This window comes from Spodoptera frugiperda, chromosome 9 (genome assembly GCF_023101765.2).
Source record: "Spodoptera frugiperda isolate SF20-4 chromosome 9, AGI-APGP_CSIRO_Sfru_2.0, whole genome shotgun sequence".
Classification (NCBI taxonomy): domain Eukaryota; kingdom Metazoa; phylum Arthropoda; class Insecta; order Lepidoptera; family Noctuidae; genus Spodoptera; species Spodoptera frugiperda.
This window is the reverse complement of record NC_064220.1, coordinates 9,040,505-9,062,834: the sequence shown is the minus strand read 5'-3', so window position 1 is coordinate 9,062,834 and position 22,330 is coordinate 9,040,505. Positions and strand designations below refer to the sequence as shown.

The 22,330-nt window shown below is 43.2% G+C and overlaps 1 protein-coding gene across 9 annotated transcripts in view; it reads right to left on the bottom strand.

Moving 5' to 3' along the window:
- LOC118270896 (E3 ubiquitin-protein ligase goliath) overlaps nt 1-22,330 on the bottom strand; it is a 122,870-nt gene that overhangs the window by 32,113 nt on the left and 68,427 nt on the right. For all 9 annotated transcript variants that reach the window (XM_050695832.1, XM_050695835.1, XM_050695833.1 and 6 more), the window contains one exon: nt 1,271-1,462. In XM_050695832.1, the coding sequence (XP_050551789.1) occupies nt 1,271-1,462 (192 nt within the window). The remainder of the gene's footprint in view (nt 1-1,270; nt 1,463-22,330) is intronic.

Genomic DNA, 22,330 nt, shown 5'->3' with positions numbered 1-22,330 from the left:
AAAAATAATTTTGTCTGTTAAAGGATTAGCAATACTGTTCAATTTTGTGTTTTTCCTTTGCTCCTTCCTGTAAGTATGTTAGAATCGTATGTTCTGTATGTACATGTTGGTTTGTGCATATGTACAACAATGCTCAATTTTGTGTCATTTATTCCTTAGACGTACTTGTTAAGTATGTACAAATCGTAATGTTATGTATGTATGTATATACAGTCAATACAGCTATTTACTAAGCAGATAAGAAAACAAAGATTGACTCAATACAGAGACAGTAGCTATTATTATACTAAATTATATAGTTTTTAACAAAGCCACATAATCATTAACCATTGGTCGGTTCAGTAGCTAACCAATTTTTTTTGGTTACTATCTTACAGAATCAATGTTCATTTTTACCCGACTGCGCCAGAAGGAGGGTTATGTTTTTATATGCATAGTAAATAGCAGTGCTGACTGTACTTACTGCCTATGCCAGTTTCCCTAACAACAGCTTTGCTAACGAGTACCCGTGCGTATTGCAGGTAATTGCATTAGCATCGATAAAGCCACAGGGCTTCGTTAGCTGCTAGCTCTAGTATTTAGAGCTAGGAATCATTATAATGCACTTGCGTAGTATTCCTACACTTTTTTTTATCAGTTATGTCATTATTACGACTTGGGAATGTATAATTAATGCAGTATTAAGTGTTAACAGCGCAGTATTACACAGTAAATTAGATAAAAAGTCACGATTTACCTACGTAAATTAATGGAGAAAATCTCTACCAATTTTTCGAGTCACAGAGGGACTCTTCATCATGAGCAGCGTGCGCAGATAGCAGCAGCAGCCTACTCCATTAATATACGTGGGTAACCCATGATTTTTTTAAGTTAAATTCAGTTTCATTACTATAAAAGTACGAGTACAAATATATGAACTGAAGACTTGGATCAGGCATTGATGGGCAACGCCATCACCATCAATAATATTTAATACAGTCGCTAGAAGTCCATCGAAATGAAACGGATGACATAAAGTTAAGAATTTCGCCATGTATTTTGGGCGTCCGTCCTATAAGATTGATAGAACCTCTTTGGGTGTTCATGAAGAATGTTCACCCACCACTAGCCACTGTAGTAATAATTGTAGTTGTGGTTAATTGTAGTGTGAAACATAGGTAGGTACTATAAATATTGATTAGACTTATTGTAAAAAAATGTATGACAAGGGCACGGACCAAGAGTCCGTGGAGAACTAATATAAATATTATTAAAAAATACAAAAGCTTACCTTGATTTCGAAATTGCAGCTGCCTCTCCTGATGACAGCGATCCAAGGCTCTGAAGGTAGCGGATCATTGGGGGCCGCTGTGGACAGCAATGGCCATTGACAACCAGTGTGGTCCTTCTCCGCGTCTTTAGACCTCACGTGAACTGCGATCCCTCGCGAGGAACCGATGTAACCCTCTCCGTATTTACCGGACTGGAAAGAAGGAAAATGAAATGGTTAATATTTATCAGTTAGGTACAGTTTTGCTACAGGTCTGCTATGGGTTGTCCATCGACTGGTAGATTTTTGTCGAAGTAAAAAGTAGACACTATAGAAGATGTTGAAGAAACCTTTTTTATTCAGAGTGTAAACGATACGCACCCGAATAACGCTACAATATATTTTTTCTGTTTTTTTAATTTGTTTTCGTGTTATTCATGTCAACACCAGCCTTGAACAGATGATTACAATGATTGTTACATAAAATAAACATTGGATTACACTTTTTTTGAAAATACGACACGTTACTTAATCCTCACCTGTTTGTGGCCTTTGGGAGCGTTCCGTTTACACCCTATGTACTACCACACTATTGTCCAATTAAGAACATTACAGCTAAAATTATAAAAGAACTAAAGAGTCAGTAATCCTATCAACATCTCAAGACAATTTATTTGACAACAAGAAACAGCGAGAATGCAATTTAAGTACCGAACAAATATAATCACGATTCAATATGGCCGCTTACCTAATTATTATTCATCGCCATTAATTAATACATTACTGCCTTGAGAGCCAGATGGCTGGCTTTATGCCAAAGCCAGTCTGCCTATAAATTCACCTAGGTAATCAGATATTGGAAGGTTTCGAGTCTTATAATCATTGATAAGGTTTGTTGTAACGAGAACAATCCCATTTTTAATCAGTTTTTAAGTTTGTTTTATTACGCTTTGTGCGCACACAATCAATCGCACAAATTTCCCTTTTTTTTTAAATTATGGTATAAGCCAGTAAACGAGCACACGGATCACCTAATGGTAAGCAATCGCCGCCGCCCATGGACATTCAAAACACCAGACGTGATACAAGTGCGTTAGGAATTTAAGGGTTGTTGGGGACTCGGGGATTGGGATGATTGGGAAGGGGGTAATTGGGCCTCCGGTATAATGCAAGCGTTGTTTCACGACGGTTTTCTGTGAGGCCGTGGTATCTATGCGGTCGAGCCGGCCTATTCGTGCCGAAGCATGGCTCTCCACACTTTGCATTCTATAAGTCTTCTATTGAGAGAGAACTACGAAAAAATTAATAAAATATGTCAACTAAAAAGCCATAAGTAAATTAACATTGTCACCAGGACGGCAGGAAATTAAGAAAATCTACAAGAAGGCAAAAATTATGCTTCCACGAATTTCGGTCCCGAAATACCACAAAATATCAACAATTTTTAGACGCTACCCACGCAAAGGTAATTTCATCATTCCGTTCTAAAATGTCACATTCTTTTCAACTACCTGTCATACTTTCATGAAAGGGATGCGTGCAGTAATATAACTGAAATATTTTGACTCAGAATTAAAACAAAGTCAAGTAATTCTTAATTTCTCAGGTCTACGTCAATCTAGATTCTAGATACCCAATGTTGTTAGTAACATTTATAAAATGATTGCCAATTCTTACTGCCTTACTCAGAGACATTTAATGGTTACTTAAACTATTCCTTAGTACCGATTTTGTTCCGAAAACAATAGCTGACTGGGTGAAATAACTATTACATGACTCTGAGTACGGTGGTTAATCTTCAGTTTCAGGTTCGTTTGTTTATATTTCACCGTCAACAAAATATTTGTTTTGCCCAGCTGCACTAATTGCATAATTTATTGTTTATCATGCTAATTAGCAAACAAGAATCGAGTTGTTTGTTTACCTGCTATTTCGAGGCAAACACTCAACTTTTATTATCAAAAACTAATTTTACCATAAACACTAAAGGCCATTGCATTGTCTATGCAAATTATTAGCTATCTGTGGTCACATCAAAGACAATCGTTGCCTGTTAGCTGCCAGTGTCATTCAAAAATAGCGTTCGTTTTTCCTTCCATTTTCAAATTTGAATCTAACTGCGTAATTAGTTTGCTTCTAAATTGGATTGAAGTCAATCAAGAGAGGGGCAAATTGAGTCAATATCAAAAGTCAATTACGGAATGCAAAACTTGTGCGACGCGCATCCATGATACCGGTAATTGAGTGGCCGCTGTGGCGAAACTATCTTATTTAATTATTTCTGCAATGGAAATGCCTTTATTGTAGAAATATTTTCATTTTGCCAATGCTAAGCAGTAACTATTCTGAATTGAACTAGATTCTAGATTTTAGATTTTTCTTTTAAAGGTTGCTTATACACTACGAGGATTAAGTTTTCATCCTGCATCCTGTTATTTTTTATTAATTTTTGGTACAATTTTAATTAAGGCCAAAACTAGCACGACCTACCCGGGACTGCAGACTGCCTAGCTGATTACCGGGGCTTCGGCTCGAATAGCAGGAGTAGGACCGGGGTTGTATTTAGTCAGCAAGAGTTTGACACTTCCACTAGCCTCTCACGAGGCGGGAGTAACAATTGGATGATTTTCGCCCCTCAAAAAAAAAAGCCTAGCACGTAGGTACCTACTACCTATTTACTGTATTGCACAATTCTTATGAATGAATAGAAACGACAAAAGTGATATTATTTTATCAATATCTCGTATCATCGACCATCAAAAATTGATTTACTTACGTAAGAAACAGATTATAAATAACGTCATAATAAAACATCTTCTAGAACTTACAGATTAAAATATAAATAGGTAGAATAATATCAAATATATCGATATCATATCGATTTTGTCTGTCACGGCTTCACATCGAGTTACACATTACCAGTTTATCATGGTCTGGCTTTGTATGATCTTTCTACACATACGACGGTCAGTTTATACTGGTTTTAAAATATTTACATGATAACAGTGGTATTTTGTGTTCAGTGATAAATAAAATGGATGCCTTTGTCAAAAAGGGGTGATTTGGAACTTATTTTGCAGACGGACATGTAGACCGATAGGTTTTCAGTTGTTGTTTGTTTGTTAGAGCCTGTGAATAACACTTGTAAAGCTGCTCTTGTGTAAAGGAAACTCATATAGCCTTTTTAGGGGGGAAAGCCACCCCGTTCCTACTCCTGCTTTTCGAGCCGGAGCCCCGGTAAACCCTCTAGCTAGTCCACATCTCCGGATCAGGCATCAAACCGATATAACCAATTGACTGCAAAGTGCTGATATCAACAAAAATATGGTTTTCGATCAATCTTTTAGTGAAGCTGTTTCCCTGTTCCAAAGTCTAGATTCTTAGGTAGAAAAATGAACAAAAAACTTCAATCATTTGCTTTGAAACCTCTCATTAGTTCAATAAAGGTGATACTGTGATAAGCTGTTGTGATGTGACCCCTTTGTAAAGGGCAGACGCTGTCATTCATCGTATTGTACTGTGTTTAATGTAGACAGCATCTAATGGAAGCTGTGAGATATCTATACCTTCTATCTTAGTTATAAAGCTTGGACTAGATTGGTCCTTGATTGACTTGTGATTTGCCAAAATAGGACTCGTAAAGCCGGAGTCAAGAAATATGTATGATCACTTCAATAAAATAAAAGTTCACCCTTTTATAAAAAGTCTCGGTACCACTGCTGACACAAGAATATCAAGCTGCCAAAACCCATAAAAAATTACCAACCTTATCCTTACCAGCATAGAATAGAAAATTGAATGAAGATATTAAACATATTGGGGTAGGTTAACCTGCTGCCATACGTAGGTGCGTAGGACTATAAAAAACCAGTATAATCTGACCGTAGAATGTTTAGAAAAGTCAACAAAACGAGACCAGGATAAAATGGTTTAATATGTAGTTTTACTTTCTATACGGTTGTCCCTTTAAATACGTGTGGGTGTCAGGACTTGTTCCCGAGATAATGTTACAAAGCTGACCAACAGTTGCGTGGGCGTCTGACATTCTGATTGGGTCACATTCATTATGCGAAAGGCTCCTAGAAACCTGATTGGTGGTTTTGTTTTACAAATAGAATAGAGGTAAGTAAGTGGTTTATTAAACAGGGAAACGGTTTTGGGAAACGTGAATAATTTGGAGCTTTTAACAGGTTGTTATAATTTAATGGTTTTATAATGAAAAGTTTGATAATGTGAGGTGTTAGCTGTTATGGACTATAAGACACAAATACATACTTATTTATAATAACTATCGAGAGCTATCGAGTAAACAGTTATTTTTAGTTAAAGAAATACATACTATCGATGCAATGTTTAATTGATTATGAGGACATCGACACGGTGAGTCGACGCAATCGAGTCCCGTTTTAGTCAATTAGTTTTTCAAAACTTATTTATTTATTTATCTATGTAAAAGTATCGATGTAAGAGTCTTTAGCAAATAAGTATTTCCAGTTTAATCCGGTTACCTGAAGGAGAACTCACATTCTTGTTCAGAGTTACTAAACCATTGGCAATAGAACTAAAAAAAAGCAGTTTCCATTTACCTATTGGCTATTACCTAGCCCATAGCTAGCCATGTACGATGTCATCAACACCAACACCCCAGATCACCCCTACTTCAATTAATTCTGAGCAGGAACGTAATCGAATTTCGCATACATCGATATCGATAATCGATACCGATTATTGAAATCGATTAGCAAATACGTAGTACATATAATCGAATAGTTCGTTCGTTAAATCGAACATCAACGTTTCTTATACGGATAGGAAAGGAAGTGTTTTTTATGGTATAAGCCGATAAACGAGCAGACGGATCACCAGATGGTAAGAAATTGCTGCCGCTCATGGACACTCGAAACACCAGACGCGTTGCAAGTGCGTTCCCGGGCTTTTGGGGGTTAGGAATTTAAGGGATGTTGGGAAGATTGGGAAGAGGAGTAATTGGGCCTCCAGTAACCTCACACACACAACAAAATACAACGCAAGCGTTGTTTCACGTCGGTTTTCTGTGAGGCCGTGGTATCACTCCGGTCGAGCTGGCCCATTCGTACCGAAGCATGGCTCTCCCACACAATGTCAAGCATTTCGTCCCCAAAACCCAGAAAACAAATGTAAAGTAATTAATAATTGTCAACAATTCCTCAGTAAACTTTGTTAAATACACTATGAAAAGTCATGAGCATGACAAGCTAACCTAAACTGTCAAATTACTTCAATAGACTTTCGGCTTTACAGCAAGACATTAAGGTTAAAATTCAATTAAAGCCTGTCTTTGTAGCTAGTTGCCGTATTTGCTAAATTAACTATTAGCGGACACCTGCACATCAAACTACCCTTTACTGAACTAATGGATTTTCGACTTTAATAAAATATGTTAAGGTTGAAATTCAATTGAAGTACTTTGTAGTCATATATTTATTTCATTGCGTGACATTGCCTTCAGGGATTTTAAACGCGAGTAAAAGCCTTTCACATCCCCCGAGGAATATTGTTTTTCTTCAACTTCCTGTTTCGAGCCGAAATACAAGAGTTTATTTAGTTACGGAAAACAACAAAGGAAGTTTCTTTATTAAAGCTTCAAAAGTAATAAATATTATAACAAGCTTTTTCCTTTTTCCATTTGTTCTGTTTTAATTAAAATAACAACGTAGAAATAATACGAAAACAAACTATATTAAACCTTTTTGACGTTTATAAAAAAAAAACATTCAAGAATATATAATTCGATTTTCAAAAGCCAGTCGTTAATAAAATGTAACGTTGAAATAATAGAAAAGCAAACTTTATTAATCCTTCTTGGTGTTCATAAAACAAAAAACATTCAAAAATGTAGAATTCCATTTTTAAAAGCCAGTCGTTAAAAAATAGGTTAACCTTCGAATTTCGAAATTAATGCGTCAAGTTAGTTTTTATTTATTTAAATTAAATAGGTACGATAAATAAAAGCAACATTAGGCATAATTTTAGTCTTTTTAAAATACCGGAATTTGCAAAATAAATTATTTATATTAAAATCTTTGAACGTCTTAATCACTGAGCAGTTTTTTTATTAAACTTTATCCAAAAACAGATCAACACTTTATTAAATACTTACGTATATAATATGCCTATATATTCGCGATAAACTCAAAAACTACTGAAATAATTTTTATGCAGTTTTCTTCTTCAGACAACAGATTGATTCGTATTGATTTTTTTTTATGATATAAGCCGGTATACGAGCAGACGGATCACCTGATGATAAGCAATCGCCACTGCCCATGGACACCCAAAACACCAGAGGCATTACAAGTGCGTTGCCAGCCCTTTAGGGTTAGGAAGTTACAGGTTGTTGGAGATTTGTAAAGATTTAAGACACACACGAAACTGTAGCATTAAATACATCGTAGTATTATTTAATCACATTTTAAATACCTGTCTATAAACTCATATATGTATTAGACTAGACAACATATATACATATAGAACCGGTTTCTAATCGGGCGAGCAATTAATAAATACAGATCAAGGCTATGTTTTTGTGTCAAACATATCATACCAATTATGATTAGTAGCATCGTAACTATGTATTATGACATAGTAAAGCGTTTTGACCTGTTACATAAAGTTATGTACTAGAGATATATACAAACAAGTAACTAATAATAACGCGATAGTTTGTGTATGTAAGGATGTATGGACGTTTGTTGCTCTTTATGCTAAAAAATTAAATAGTATCTATCTACCTATATCACACTAATATTTGAAAGTGTATGGTTGTTTTTGTCCGTCAATCACGCTGAAACTACTGAACAGATTTTGATGAAATTTGGTATACAGACAGGGTATAATCGGGCGACACCGCTGGCAAAAGCTAGAATGTCTATGTATATTATACATATATACAGCTAGATTTATTATTGAAAGTCCATGAAAGTCCAGGAAAGGTTTCAAATGCGAGAAAAGAAAATGTTTGATAGAATTTTGGAAATATCCGACTACGTATCGAAGTGAAATCGCAAACAGATACTGTTTGACCCAACAATAATGAATTAATTGTAACAATTTGTATTTATATTTGAACGAGTTCTGTTATTGTGTTTATCGAGGCTATTAATATCCACTTAATTATTAAAAAACAATCGTTATCAGGTGCTCGAACGAGCGGGTAATGTTTCCACATTAATTGTTTACGCATATCGCATATACATATATAATATAGCGTTACGAATGTAAAGAGGTTTATAAATACACTTTAAGTATCAATTTATCTATTTCTTTAAAATACTTTCTATGTAATCAAAGGTGCTTATTGAATTACTCAAAAACTTCCAATAAGCTGAATAAACCTGAACTATATTATATTATACAAACTTCGTACTGCCTCCAACATTTTTCTCACCTTTTAAACCTTCCCTGAACCCGCATGATCATTCAAGACCAAAACCTACCAAATCGGTACAGCAGTTTTCGAGTTTTAGCGAGATACCCGCAGCAGACAACGAGATTAGTACATGGACCTACAATATTTTAATTTAGAGCCATACCTATAGGCTTATTTCCTATTACTAATAAGAAACCTGAGGAAATGTGGAACACATCACTGATCTAAAGAACAACTGGTCATATCACATCATTATCTGAAACGATTATAACGACCTTAATAATTATGGTATATGACGTATGTAGTAAATAATATAATAAACATTTATTTATATGTCCAAAGTACCAAACCAGGTAGGTATACATTTTTTGTTGCTATCTTCATATTAAAATTACGAGTTGGGATTTTTGCCTTAAATTATTCAAAGATCAGTTTGGTTGTGTATATTTTTTGCTATGTTGTATGTACGTAATATGTATTCACTAGTAGCAAATACATAGCAACTATAAATATCTAATAATATATCAGTAATAATAGGTATTAGTTACATTGCTATTATTAGAAGGCAAATGATTATTATATGTAAATGAATATTAAGGTAAATTATACCTAGATAATAATAATCCCACAAAAACATTTCATGTTAAATGTTGCCAAGACGAGACCATATAGCTCGCACTGTCAAAAAGTAATCAGATCCCGTGTCGTGGCGAGTCGGCCGCACGGACTTTTTGCTATTCGTCATATGGGCTTGAGCTTAAAAATCTATTCAATCTTCTAAACTCTTTCCGTGCGGCCAACTCGCCAGTTCAAAAGTATAGGGTTAGAAACTTGGCTCTACACGGGATCTGATTACTTTTTGACAGTGCGAGCTATATGGTCTCGTCTTGGCAACATTTAACATGAAATGTTTTTGTGGGATTTCATTTCTTTTTGTAGGTTGCTTATGATAGAAAGATAAAATGAGCGACAAATTCACCTACTAAACTACTAAATTTATAAGAAAATTGGAAACGTAATCCTAATACTTTTTATCAATGAAAATTAAAACACTAGTATCTAAACCTTTACCTACTAAACTACTAACAATTAAATATTAAGCAAATGGTTTTTTTCTCCGCGATAGCAAACTTTTAAATCACCGAAATATTCCGAAAACTTTTCATTCAACGAGACAACCGTCAACGACTTCTGCCCTCGCGCGTCTGCCCGCGTTCGGGTGCCGCGCTCGCTGACGGGCCGATTATTTTTAGCTACTGCGCGGGGACGAGGGGGCAGGCGGCGGGCGTTGGCGCATACTATACTTACGATGCTTATGTTCAAAAGTATAGGTTGATTAATAAACACTTACCGAAGTGAAGTGTAGTAATATTATTCATATCTAAGTACTTATGGGTAGGATAATGTTTTGATTTGATGAAAAGTTTGTGTTCTATGTACTTGTGTATAATTTTCAGATCTCAAGCAGGAAATAGGGAATTAAGTTTCCCTATTTCAGATTTTTACCCCTCCGCGGCCGCATTCAGACCTCTAGCGTCAAAAGTTGCGGAAGTCTCGAACAAACTTTCACCCCCTAGTTTAAGGGGTTGGGGGTAAAAGTTCAAGTTTTAGGATTTTTTGTTGTTTGGGTACTAATACTAGCTTACATACCAAATTTCAGTTTTCTAGGACTTCAGGAAGTACCTTAAGAATTTTGTTGATCATCAGTGAGTGAGTGAGTGAGTGAGTGACGAAATCGGGGTATTTTAGATATCAATAAAATCTAAAGTATAAGAGCTATGCAATTGAAACTTTAGAGGTTTATTAAGTCTACCACTGACATTATATCCTGAAAATTTTGTTTATCTGGTATAACCCAAACTCAAGTTATGAAGGTTCAAAAATACGACGAAGCGCTTCGAAAAAGGTAGGTAGTTAGCGCTTCGCTTGGCTCGTCTTGGCGGGGGCACTACCGTGCCCCCAGAAATGGTAAGCAAATAACGTAGGGTCACGTTTCTATTAACATATTAGGTCATATTAAAAAGGGGCTTACTCGCGTAAACTTTTCGAGAAAAGCTCGACTTCTTTCAAGCGACACCGGGGCTCATTAATCGATGAGCTGACGAGATAACCAATCGTGGTCCAACATTTCTTACAGTAATTCTTTAGAATATTCTTTATTATATATAGAATATTATACCTTGAATTATCATAATTTCAATAATTAATTAGCAAAAGTAAATCAGATAATTAGATAACACTTTATGCATCACCTGCTATGCAGTTATATCATGAAGAGTCTGTCATTATGGTTTAAATTATTAATAATTTACTTACATGTTTTTCTAATTAAATAATAGTTATTGCTATGAAGGTTGAGTGAATCAGTGAGATGCTTAAAAGTTATTTATTTTCATTATACGTAGATAAATTATTTATTTAATGAGTGGTTGTTGTAAAATGCTATGTGTAATTTCCCGTGTTTCCATGTGTGTGTGGAAGTGATTCGTTTTGATGTTGTATGTGTTCTTTCATATAGGTGGGAGGTTCTAGATTCTTCTAAAGACGTAAACAAAACACGATTTTCAACTAATAATGAGATAAAACCGTCTGGTAGAGGTACGGTAGAGTAGAAATTATTAGTAGCTTCTACCAGCGGCTTTGCTTACTAGGGACATAAAGTAGCCATGTGCTATTCCAGACTATAATCTAGCCCTGTTCCATTTCATCCCGATCCCTTCAGTCGTTTTGACACGTTTGAGAAGCTAACATACACACAAATTTTCTCATACATGAGATCAGTGAGATAGAAGCACCCTACTCAACCTGCGGGTTCCGCAAGCGTGCACTAAGCCTAAGAATCATTTGACTCTCTGATAAACCTGAAACTGCGATTTCCAAGTCTTCAACTCGACCGCATGCATAAGCGTGACTACCTCTCCTCTTAGCCCATTGTCTAAAAGTAGATTGTTATAGGCTGTTAAAAAAGAAAGACCCGCCAAATCTTAACAACAATTACAAACTAATTTACGCCCACTACAAATCTTGCCCCCAAAAACATTTATGTCTTAATAAGATTAAGTAATATTCCAGTAAAAACCATTAATTCTCTTCTCTGACTGACAAATGTATACAATTTAATTAATTAAAACTGTGTAATTAAGCTTAGGCAAATTATATTAGCTAATTAATTTCGCCTAACGCTTTGATATCATACTCGTAAGGCAAATTAAGTGGGGTGCGGTGCCAGAAGACCTCCCCGCGGTGCACCCTGGGTACAGGTAATAGTTCCCCTAACGGGGGTGATAGGGTTGGAGTGGCTATTGCCTGTAGCGAACTTCTGGACGGAGCGGAAGGACCCGAGATGGGTTCCAAAGGCGGCAGGCTTTGTGCTGACACATGGCCTGCGCCTCCGAGGGAGCGTCTTTCCGCCCGTCTCTCTGACTTAGCAGAGAGCGTGGCGGAGAGGCAAGGACGGTGCTCGTTGTGCACTCACCCTGCCAACGAGCAGCATCGGGGCACAAGTTGTCCTCGATTGCAACCGTTGATATCGTAATCCGGGAAGAGGTCATGGTCATGTTTTATGACTCTGAACGGGACGAGGGTCTTGGCTTGATCGCCCGGACCGCGAGGAAGTTAACCTCTATAAAAAATTCCTCCAATACCAAGTTCTGGTGCGCGGCGAGGGTATGCGTGGCTGAGGAGTAGTGTAGTCTCGAGCGCACCCCCAGCTAGGGGACCGGTGGACCCTCTAGTTGGGTTACAAATATACACTTACCCAGGTACAGGGGGCACTGCCTGGGTGGACTGAATATTTCCCCCATACTCGTGGGAACTGTATGGGAAAAAAAATAAGTTCAAAAAAACAACCAGAGGAGGAGAGGGCAGGTGAGCTAAGCTCGCCTGCAGTTGTTGTGGCAGAGAGCCTTAATGGCTCTGACACCCGTGGGGAGGCGCTGGATTCGTCCAGCAAGTCCCACACACGGGTCCCAAGCTGGAAGGCGTCGGACTCGGAGTCCGACTCCTCATCAGTGTTTGCTGCGAGCGTGAGCTCACAGCGACAGACAAGGGCGGCTTTCAAGCGCCCCAGGACGGAGGAGGGTCGGGGATTGTCCTCGTCCTCCAACGCGCAGGAGGCCCCGGCCCCCCCTAAAATCCCCACGGCCGCGCGGGGTGGCGGCAGGGGGAAGGGCAAGAGGTTGGCAGTTTCTGCCCGGCCCAAGCCAGCTGAGCATCCTGCCGCAGAGGGTGACGCCCTGATTAGTGCCGTCCACTCGGACTCCTCCGTGATGGAGGTTGTGGACGCCGAGGGTTTGAAAGGTGAGCGTGGCTCCGAGACCCTTCGGCAAGCTGTCAGGGAGGGGCTCCGCCAGATAGCAGGGAAGAAGTCCCAGCCCGCCGGAGCCGCTCAGCTGAAGTCGGTTGAGGCCGAAATTATGGCGGCGGCCTTTGACATATGTAGGGTTCCCTCGGCGGGAAAAGTGCACCGGGAGCTGGCCGAAATGCGGCGGGAGCTGACGCGCTTGTCAGCCTCCAATGCGGCGCTGGAGGCCGAGCTCCGGGCCACTAAGGCTGAGCTTGCCGTTTGCCGAGGACGTCAACCTCAACCTCCGACGGAGCCTGATTTGGTGGAGCTACTGCGCAGGGAGATGGCTGCTTTCCAGCAACGTTTTAATGTGTTGGAAAGCAAACTCCTTCGTCCCCCGCTAACGGCCTCGAGCTCAGCAACCTCGAGGTCATACGCGGCTGTTGCGGCCAGGCCATCAACCTCCTCTAGTCGGACTGGCCGCAGTACTCAACCGGTAGCAAGGCCACGAGCGGCTCCCCAACAAGGGCCCCAGCTCCTCCAGTGGTGCAGGCTCCGGCTGGCGGGCAGGCGGTAAATGCGTCTACTGGACGCAAAAGAGGGAGGAGGGGCGCAGCGGCTCAGCAAGCTGCCCCAGCCACAGGCGAGCCCACCCTGCCGGCAAGTGGTGACTGGCAAGTAGTTGGCGAGGCAAGGAGAGCCGCCAAAGAGGCGAGGAAGCGCCGCAAGAAGGCGCAGCGGCAGCGCCGGCAGCAGCAGCGCAAGGAGAAGCGCGCTGCGGCCTTGCTTCTCGCCCCTAAGACCGCGGCTGTAGTTATTACGCTACAGCCCGATGCGGTCCAAAGGGGCGTAACGTATGGCGACGTCCTCGCCAAATTGAAGGGGGCGGTGACTCCCGCGGAGTTCGGGGCCCCTGACGGGTTCTCAATGAAGGTGACGGCAACTGGAGCCCGTCTACTTGAGGTCCCCGGCGCGGCCAGCGGTTCATCCGCCGACGCCCTAGCCGAAAGGATTAGGGCGTGTCTTGGTGCGGAAGAGGCTCGCGTGTCCAGGCCCATCAAGTGCCTTGACCTACGAATAATGGGCCTGGACGACTCCGTGACGGAGCACGAAGTGGTGGCCGCTGTCGCCAGGACGGGAGGGTGCCCTGTTGACCAGGTCAAGGCAGGCACCATCCGTCCGGACAACTCGGGGCTGCGCACGGTGGTGGTAAGCTGCCCCGTGACAGCGGCCAAAAAGATTAAGGAGGGCAGAAGGCTCCTGGTGGGGTGGGTCTCGGCGCAGGTCAAGCTGCTCGAGGCCCGGCCTCTGAGGTGCTACCGCTGCCACGTGGGCCACCACGTGAGCGTTAAATGCACCTCGGAGGTTGACCGCAGCGACCGCTGCTTCCGCTGCGGTCAGCCCGGTCACAAGGCCGGTACGTGCACCGCCCCGCTGCACTGCGACGCATGTGCAGCGGCCGGCAAGCCGGCCAATCACCGGGTCGGGAGCAAGGCCTGCTCCCCGCCTACCAAACCCAGGGGTAAGGGTAGGCCCTCCGCCGCCCCCGTCGTCTCCGCCACCGCCGCCGCCGCAGTCGCCACTGCTACCGCCGCCGCGGCCACCGCCAGCCGTAATGCCGCCAGGGAGGAGGTCGTGATGGATTGTCAGTAATGACTCCATTCCGCCTCCTCCAGGCGAATATCAACCACTGCGCCGCCGCTCAGGACCTTCTACTCCAGAGCATGGCGCAGTGGTCAATAAATGTCGCTGTGGTCTCCGAGCCGTATTTCGTCCCGCCCAGGGATCACTGGGTTGCGGACTTGGACGGCTCGGTGACCATCATCTCGTCGGCCGCCGCCGGTACCCCGACTCTCGAGAGCGCTCAGAGAGGCCGGGGTTGTGTCGCAGCACGGTTCGGAGAGATCGCTGTGGTGGGCGTGTATTTCTCTCCGAACCGAACTCTCGTCGAGTTCCACAACTCCCTGAGGGAGTTGGTTGACGTCGTCGTCGGGTTCCGTTCCCTCCCCGTGCTTGTCCTCGGGGACTTCAATGCCAAGAACTTGGCTTGGGGTTCCCGGTTGACCGACGTTCGGGGTAGGATGGTGGAAGACTGGGCTCTGGAGACAGGCCTAGTCGTCCTGAACCGGGGTTCTGTCCCCACGTGTGTGCGGATGCAGGGTGAATCGGTGGTGGACATCTCGTTCGCCAGCCCCGCTCTGTCACCGCGTGTTGTTGACTGGCGCGTTATGGAGGAGGTGGAGACGTTTTCTGACCACCGGTACATCCGGTTCAACGTCTCCGCCGAGTCCGCGGACCCGCCAGTCAGACAGGCCCCATGTGGCCCGCGTTGGGCGCTAAGACAGCTGGACCGGGAGCTTTTCCTGGAAGCCGCAATCGTGCAGGCCTGGGTGATACCACCAGACAGGCCTGCCGACATCGATGAGGAAGCAAGATGGCTCCAGGACGCCATGTCCAAAATATGTGACGTGGCGATGCCCCGGGTCCGGCCAGGTCAGCGCAAGCGCCAGGTGTACTGGTGGTCGCAAGAGTTGGCTGCTCTACGCAGTACGTGCGTTACTGCGCGACGCCGGTACACCAGGCACCGCAGGCTCCGTATCCGCGCTCCAGACGCGGAGGTAAGAGAGGCGGAGTTGTACGAGGGGTACAAGGCGGCAAAGGCCGCCCTAAAAGCGGAGATTTGGCGGGCTAAAGAGGAAGCCCGCCGGGAGATGCTGGAGACTCTGAACAGAGATCCATGGGGGCGCCCCTATCGGATGGTGCGCGATAAGCTCCGCACCTGGGCTCCCCCGCTGACTCAGAGTCTCCGGCCAGAAATCGTGGAAGAGGTGGTCGGCGCCTTGTTCCCCCGACTATGGAGGGGCTTCACCCCTCCATCCATGACTCCGCCCCCTGCGGTGCCCAATGCGGGCCACAGCGACGACGACGACGACATCGTTCCGGAGGTGACCGAGGCAGAAATGAGAGCGGCGGTGCGCCGGATGGGCGCCAAGAATACCGCCCCAGGACCCGATGGCCTGCATGGCAAGGCGTGGGTCCTGGCCTCAGAGGCTCTCGGGCCTCGATTATTAGGTCTCTACAGCGCATGCTTGGAGAGGGGCCAGTTCCCACTTCAGTGGAAGACGGGAAAACTGGTCCTCGTGAAGAAACCGGGGCGCCCTGCGGACTCTCCGTCCGCGTACCGGCCCATTGTGCTGCTCGACGAGGTGGGAAAAGTCTTCGAAAGGATAATTTCGAACCGCCTCGTCGCGCACTTGTCGGAACTTGGGCCGGACCTCGCGGATGGCCAGTTCGGTTTCCGCAGAGGGCGCTCCACGGTGGACGCCATCATGCGCGTACGAGACCTCACGACGGGGACTGCAGTGTCCAGGGGTAAGGTCGTTGTGGCGGTGTCTTTGGACATCGCCAACGCCTTTAACTCTCTACCCTGGAACTGCATACTGGAGGCACTCCGGTACCACCGGGTGCCTACCTATCTCCGTCGTGTTATCGAGGCCTACCTGACGGATAGGTTCGTCACCTACCCCGGTCACCAAGGTGAGTGGAATCGGCGAGAGATGTCGCGCGGTGTTCCACAGGGTTCGGTTTTGGGGCCGCTCCTGTGGAACATCGGTTACGACTGGGTGCTGCGCACCGACCTCCCGAACGGTGTCAGCGTAGTCTGCTACGCCGACGATACGCTGGTGCTAGCGCACGGGAGGTCGCACCAGGCGGCGGCCAATTTAATGGCGAGAGCGGTTGCGACGGTCGTTGCAAGGATCCGGCAATTGGGACTCGAGGTGGCGCTCCACAAGTCCGAGGCCATGTGTTTTCATGGCCGCGGAAACGCGCCACCTCCGGATGGGTCCCAAATAACGGCAGGAGGGGTTACCATCGGCGTCGAGACGACGATGAAGTACCTAGGACTCGTCCTCGACAGTCGATGGAACTTCGTGGAGCATTTCCGACGTTTGGCTCCTAAGTTGGAACGGACGGGGGCTGCGCTTAAGCGGCTCCTGCCCAACCTCGGGGGGCCAAATGCCTCCTGCCGGAGGTTGTACGCGGGGATCGTGCGGTCCATGGCCCTCTACGGAGCCCCTGTGTGGGCGCCGAACCTGATGCGGCGGCCAGCTCGGGCGCTGCTCACGTCCCAGAGGGTCATGGCCATTCGAGTGATCCGCGGATATCGCACGATCTCCGGAGAGGCGGCCAACCTCCTTGCCGGACTCCCGCCGTGGGATTTGGAGGCGAAGGTGCTCGCGCGCGTCTTTAGTTTGCGCGCCGACGCGCGTCGCCGGGGCGAAACTCCACTGCCGCGCCAGATTAATGCGTGGCGGGATGAGCTCCGGCGCGATCTCATGGCGGAATGGCAGCAGCGACTGTCGCAACCAAGGGCTGGGCTCGCTGTCATTGCAGCGGTAAGTCCCCTCTTTGAGGAGTGGCTAGAGAGGCGCCACGGCGTCCTCACCTACCGCCTGACGCAGGTGCTTACCGGACATGGAAGCTTCGGTAGGTTCCTGTTTCTGATTGGGCGGGAGGAAACGCCCGGGTGTCATCACTGCGAAGACCGCCCGGAGGACACGGTGGAACATACGCTTGCGGTCTGCCCTGCGTGGGCTGAGCACCGCCGTGTCCTCAGGGATGTGGTCGGCGACGGCGCCCTCTCGCGTCCGGCACTGATACAAGCCATGGTGCGGAGCGAGGGGGACTGGGATGCCGTCTCCTCCTTCTGCGAAGCAGTCATGCTAGCTAAGGAGGAGGCGGGGCGCGTGAGGGAACGAACTTCCTCACGCCCCAGCCGTCGCGAGAGACACTCCGGGCGTCGGGGATCGCGCGACGATCTCCGGCCACCGTAAGTGCGGGTCTGCGGACGGTGAGCAAGGGTAGCTCGCCGCCCGACCAGAACCAGACCCGTGCGTGCGGCGCGTCGCGTTCTGCGCGCGCCTCAAAGAGCCATCAGACCACCACAGATGGGGCCCAGTAGGGCTGATGCCTAATCCGGAGCTGCGGACTACCTAGCGGGTTTACCGGGGCTCCGGCTCGACGGGCAGGAATAGGAACGGGGTGGTTTTTAGTCAGTAAGAGTCTGACACTCCCTCTCGCCTCGCCCAAGGTGGGAGAAGTCATTGGATGATTTTCCACCCTAAAAAAAAAAAAAAAAAAAAAAAAGGCAAATTAAGTAGAATTTAATTAATAACTACCGGCCATAATTGGTGGCTTTGATCGTAAAGGGAATATTTGATAGTGTACCTACCTAAACATTAATTATTATTTTACATAATTCTTGAATTACTAACGTTCAAGGACAGGTTAGGTCTTTGGGTGTCACCTTCAAATTTAGAGCGAAAACAGTACAAAAGTACTTTTGAACAGCCGCGGTCAAGTTTTTAAGGCCTTTTTTAAGGGGGAAAATCATCCAATCGCTTCTCTCGCCTTGGGCGAGGCGAGAGGGAGTGTCAGGCACTTATTGACCAAAAATCACCCCGTTCCTACTCCTGCTTTTCGAGTCGGAGCCCCGGTTACCCGCTAGGTAATCTGCAGCTCCGCATCATGCATATCAAACTGTGATATGATTATTAAAGGATTTGCCAGCGTGGTCCATATCTATAACCTATTTGATCGATGCGTGATTCTCTCACAAATAAGCGTAAAACATATCTTAAAGTATACTCAGCTTCCACATTAAGTTATATAAACCAGTATAATCTGACCGTCGAATGTGCAGAAAGATCATACAAAGCGAGACCACGATAGACTGGTTATTTATAGCTTGATATATTCGTGTGTATTTTTTTTTTTTGTCTAGAATGTGTTCAAAGCGTGGTTACCACGGTTTGCGCTGTTAAAAGACATGCTATTAGTTTTATCTATTAGATATTGATAAATGATGATTCCATGTCAGACAAAGATTACAATGTTTAATAAGATTATGATCGTCTGTCTGTCTGTCTGTCACGTATATTCTTATCGTTCAAGACCTAGGTAGAGACATGATGCTAACATTTTAGCGAGTCGTCATGGCACGTAAGTGTGGAACGAAAGTACGAGAATCTATGAACTATGACAATACATGAGTTTGCTTTACGTTTAAAGTAATCTAAACGAGAGTGCATTCGGCGCTCTGATTGGTTGGTTTATTCGAGCCGACCAATCAGAGCGCGCTAACGTTTCGATTACTTTAACGTAAAACAATCTCAAACAACTCATACTCATATAAGGGTATAGATATCGAAGGTCTCAAAATAACTACTACAACAGACCATGGACTGATGTTTATTCAAAAGGCATGACTCCACATCCGCGGTCCATAACCAAATTCAAAATTACAAGACGAAGGGAGAATACTTTATGAAGAGTATCACGTTTAAATATCTTTGTAATGAAGCTACTTGTAATACAAACTAAATGATTAATGTTTTTATTTGTTTTTGTGTATTAAAATTGACAACACGTAGGTGATTGATACGAATGATACGATAACAGATGCATAAATCAACACACAAACTTGCTTGCGTCAACTAGTGGTTTATGAGGCAAAACTTTATAAAGGTACAATCAGAAGTTTATCTGTAGTATGGCCCTACACTAAGAACAGTGTCCAATGTCACCAACACTGAAAAGAAATATCAAAATGCTTTGCCAGTGTGTAGCTATGCTACGAAGATGTTAAAATATGTGACATTTTCCACTGATACTAAGCTGTGTAGCTATGCGAGGAAGATGCGTAGCTCGAGTATACGATGCATCGTTAGTAGAAAAGCCATTCATAGCACAGATACACCATACTACGCATCCACAACACCCATCTTTCCATATAAAAAACAAATCCACAGCAAAATAGCATAGCACATCTCTGGTGGAAAAGTACACTTAACAACACATTATTTATAACAATAAACCATTTACTATTTACACGTAAACACTCATTTATCCTCCCAACAACCTTAGCGTCATGAATCATGATTAGACTCAATGCAAGATAAAATAAAATCGATCTGAAAGTGAATTCACGTGGAATGTCCTTATCCGTCAATATGGTTTATGTCTCTATTTATCAGACAAGGGTTATATTGTAAACAAGAAGTAAGGACAAAGGATTGACTATATACTAGATACCTATGTAGGTATAAGTGTGTTTATACATATTTACCTAGACCTAAGGTAATCTGATGAAATGAAATGATTGAAAAGCAGGAGTAGGGACGGGGTGGTTTTTAGTCAGTAAGAGTCTGACACTGCCTCTCGCCTCGACCAACGCGGAAGAAGACATTAGATGACTTTCCCTCTTGAAAAAAGCTTTCAGAAAGTTTCTGTACCCTGTACGTACTCAGTACGAGTTTGTTTTACGTTGAACGAAAACGAAACGAGACCGGGTTCGGTTCGCTGATTAGTTGGTTCATTTGCGCCGGCCAATCAGAACGCCGAACGCGCTCTCGTTTCGTTTTCGTTAATTTACTGCATAACATATGAATAGGTTATCAAAATAGATGACGAAATAAACCAAAATCTAGATGTTTCTATACGTAAACATGACGCGATACAAACTGTTGATGACCCCATACTTACCAAAGGTAATCTCGAATATCTTATCGATAAGTTATCATAATAATATTTCTTCTAATCTAGAATTCTGTCAGACTTTGTGCCTCCTGAATTTTGGACAACACCTATACATACCTACAGCCTACACATATCATCAAATATTGTATGCTATTGGGGTTGACAGAGAAAATGACACTTGCGTCACTCAATTAATTGATAATAATTTCACTTATCTAAATATAGTAAAAGCAATTAATTTCTTGATCTATTATTCTAGCTTTGTTCTAATTAATTAGTGCGTAACAGTTTTCTATCGGCTATCTAACAAAAGCATTTGGAATTAAGGTCGATTTTTAACATTTAATTTTATAGAATTTATTTATAAAATACCACAGAATTTGTTATTAATTTCAGCCACTAGTAAAGTCAGTCAGTCAGTCAGTCAGTCAGTCAGTCAGTCAGTCCGTCAGTCAGTCAGTCAGTCAGTCAGTCAGTCAGTCAGTCAGTCAGTCAGTCAGTCAGTCAGTCAGTCAATCAGTCAGTACAAAAACGCTCACGTAAGAAAATGTTGACGGCCCCAGAACTAGTGCATTACGTATGGCGGAGTCGTTTGTTCACCGTGCGCGCCATGTCAAATAGTTCACTTTAGTTTCCGCTTCCTTATTAGGTGCTCTACCTATACACTAAGTAGGGACGTATGGTGAACGTCACTGCTGTTGCTCCTTTGAAGGATATACTGTGTTTAAAACAATTATGTATCACTAATCATTACATAGTATAAAACAAAGTCGCTTTCTCTGACCCTATGTCCCTTTGTATGCTTAAATCTTTAAAACTACGCAACGGATTTTGATGCAGTTTTTTTTAATAGATAGAGTGATTCAAGAGGAAGGTTTATATGTATAACACATGCATAATATATCACCATTGCACCCATGCGAAGTTGGGGCGGGTCGCTAGTTAGGTATAAAGTCTAGATTTAGTCAGTATATGTATTAAGCAATGATTGACCTACTTAGTATGAATTTCATTCATATTGTCGATGATTTTGAAACCGAACTTTCAGTAGATATCTCTTAATAATACAATTTAGTAGATACAGTAACTTTCTATACGTTGTAATGCAGGCTACACACCTTCCGATTTAATTTTTTTAACCCCCGACGCAAAAAAAGGGGTGTTATTTTTACTGTATCTACACACACAAGTAATCTGTACAAGTAAAATGTAAAGTGTGTAGGCTAAAAACTGACTAAAAACCACCCCGTTCCTACTTCTGCCCTTCGAGCCGGAGCCCCGGTAAACCCGCTAGGTAAACCGCAGCTCCGGATCAGGTGTAGGCTGTATGGACCTACGATTTAACTGTACAGTTATCGTAATTGTAAATCGTTAGGTGTGTACTGTAACATTTTTACACAGGTAGCACTTAAAAAATAAACTAGTATAATATAATTTTACTACTGATTGATGTGATTATTAAAACTATTTAAAGCCAGACATCTATAAAACAGACAATTTATCATCTACAAAACTACTTTTTCCACATAGCAACAACTAGATGGGTCAGTCATCGGGAACTTGCAAGGTTGATGACCTTAGGTGCGTCATACACAACCTATGTACATTGTGTAGTAGGTAAGTACATATATGTCTGTATTGTACATAAGGAAACATATCCAAACAAAGGCATTAATACAATCAAACGCGATAGATGTAATATGTAACTAATATGGACATTTCCTGCAGACATTAAATCCTTATCACAAACGCCTTCTTGATAAACAAACATAAATAATTTCAAGGATAATTGTCCCATAATGATAATTATTATTCGATAAAGTAATATCGAAACTAGTTGTTAAGAGAA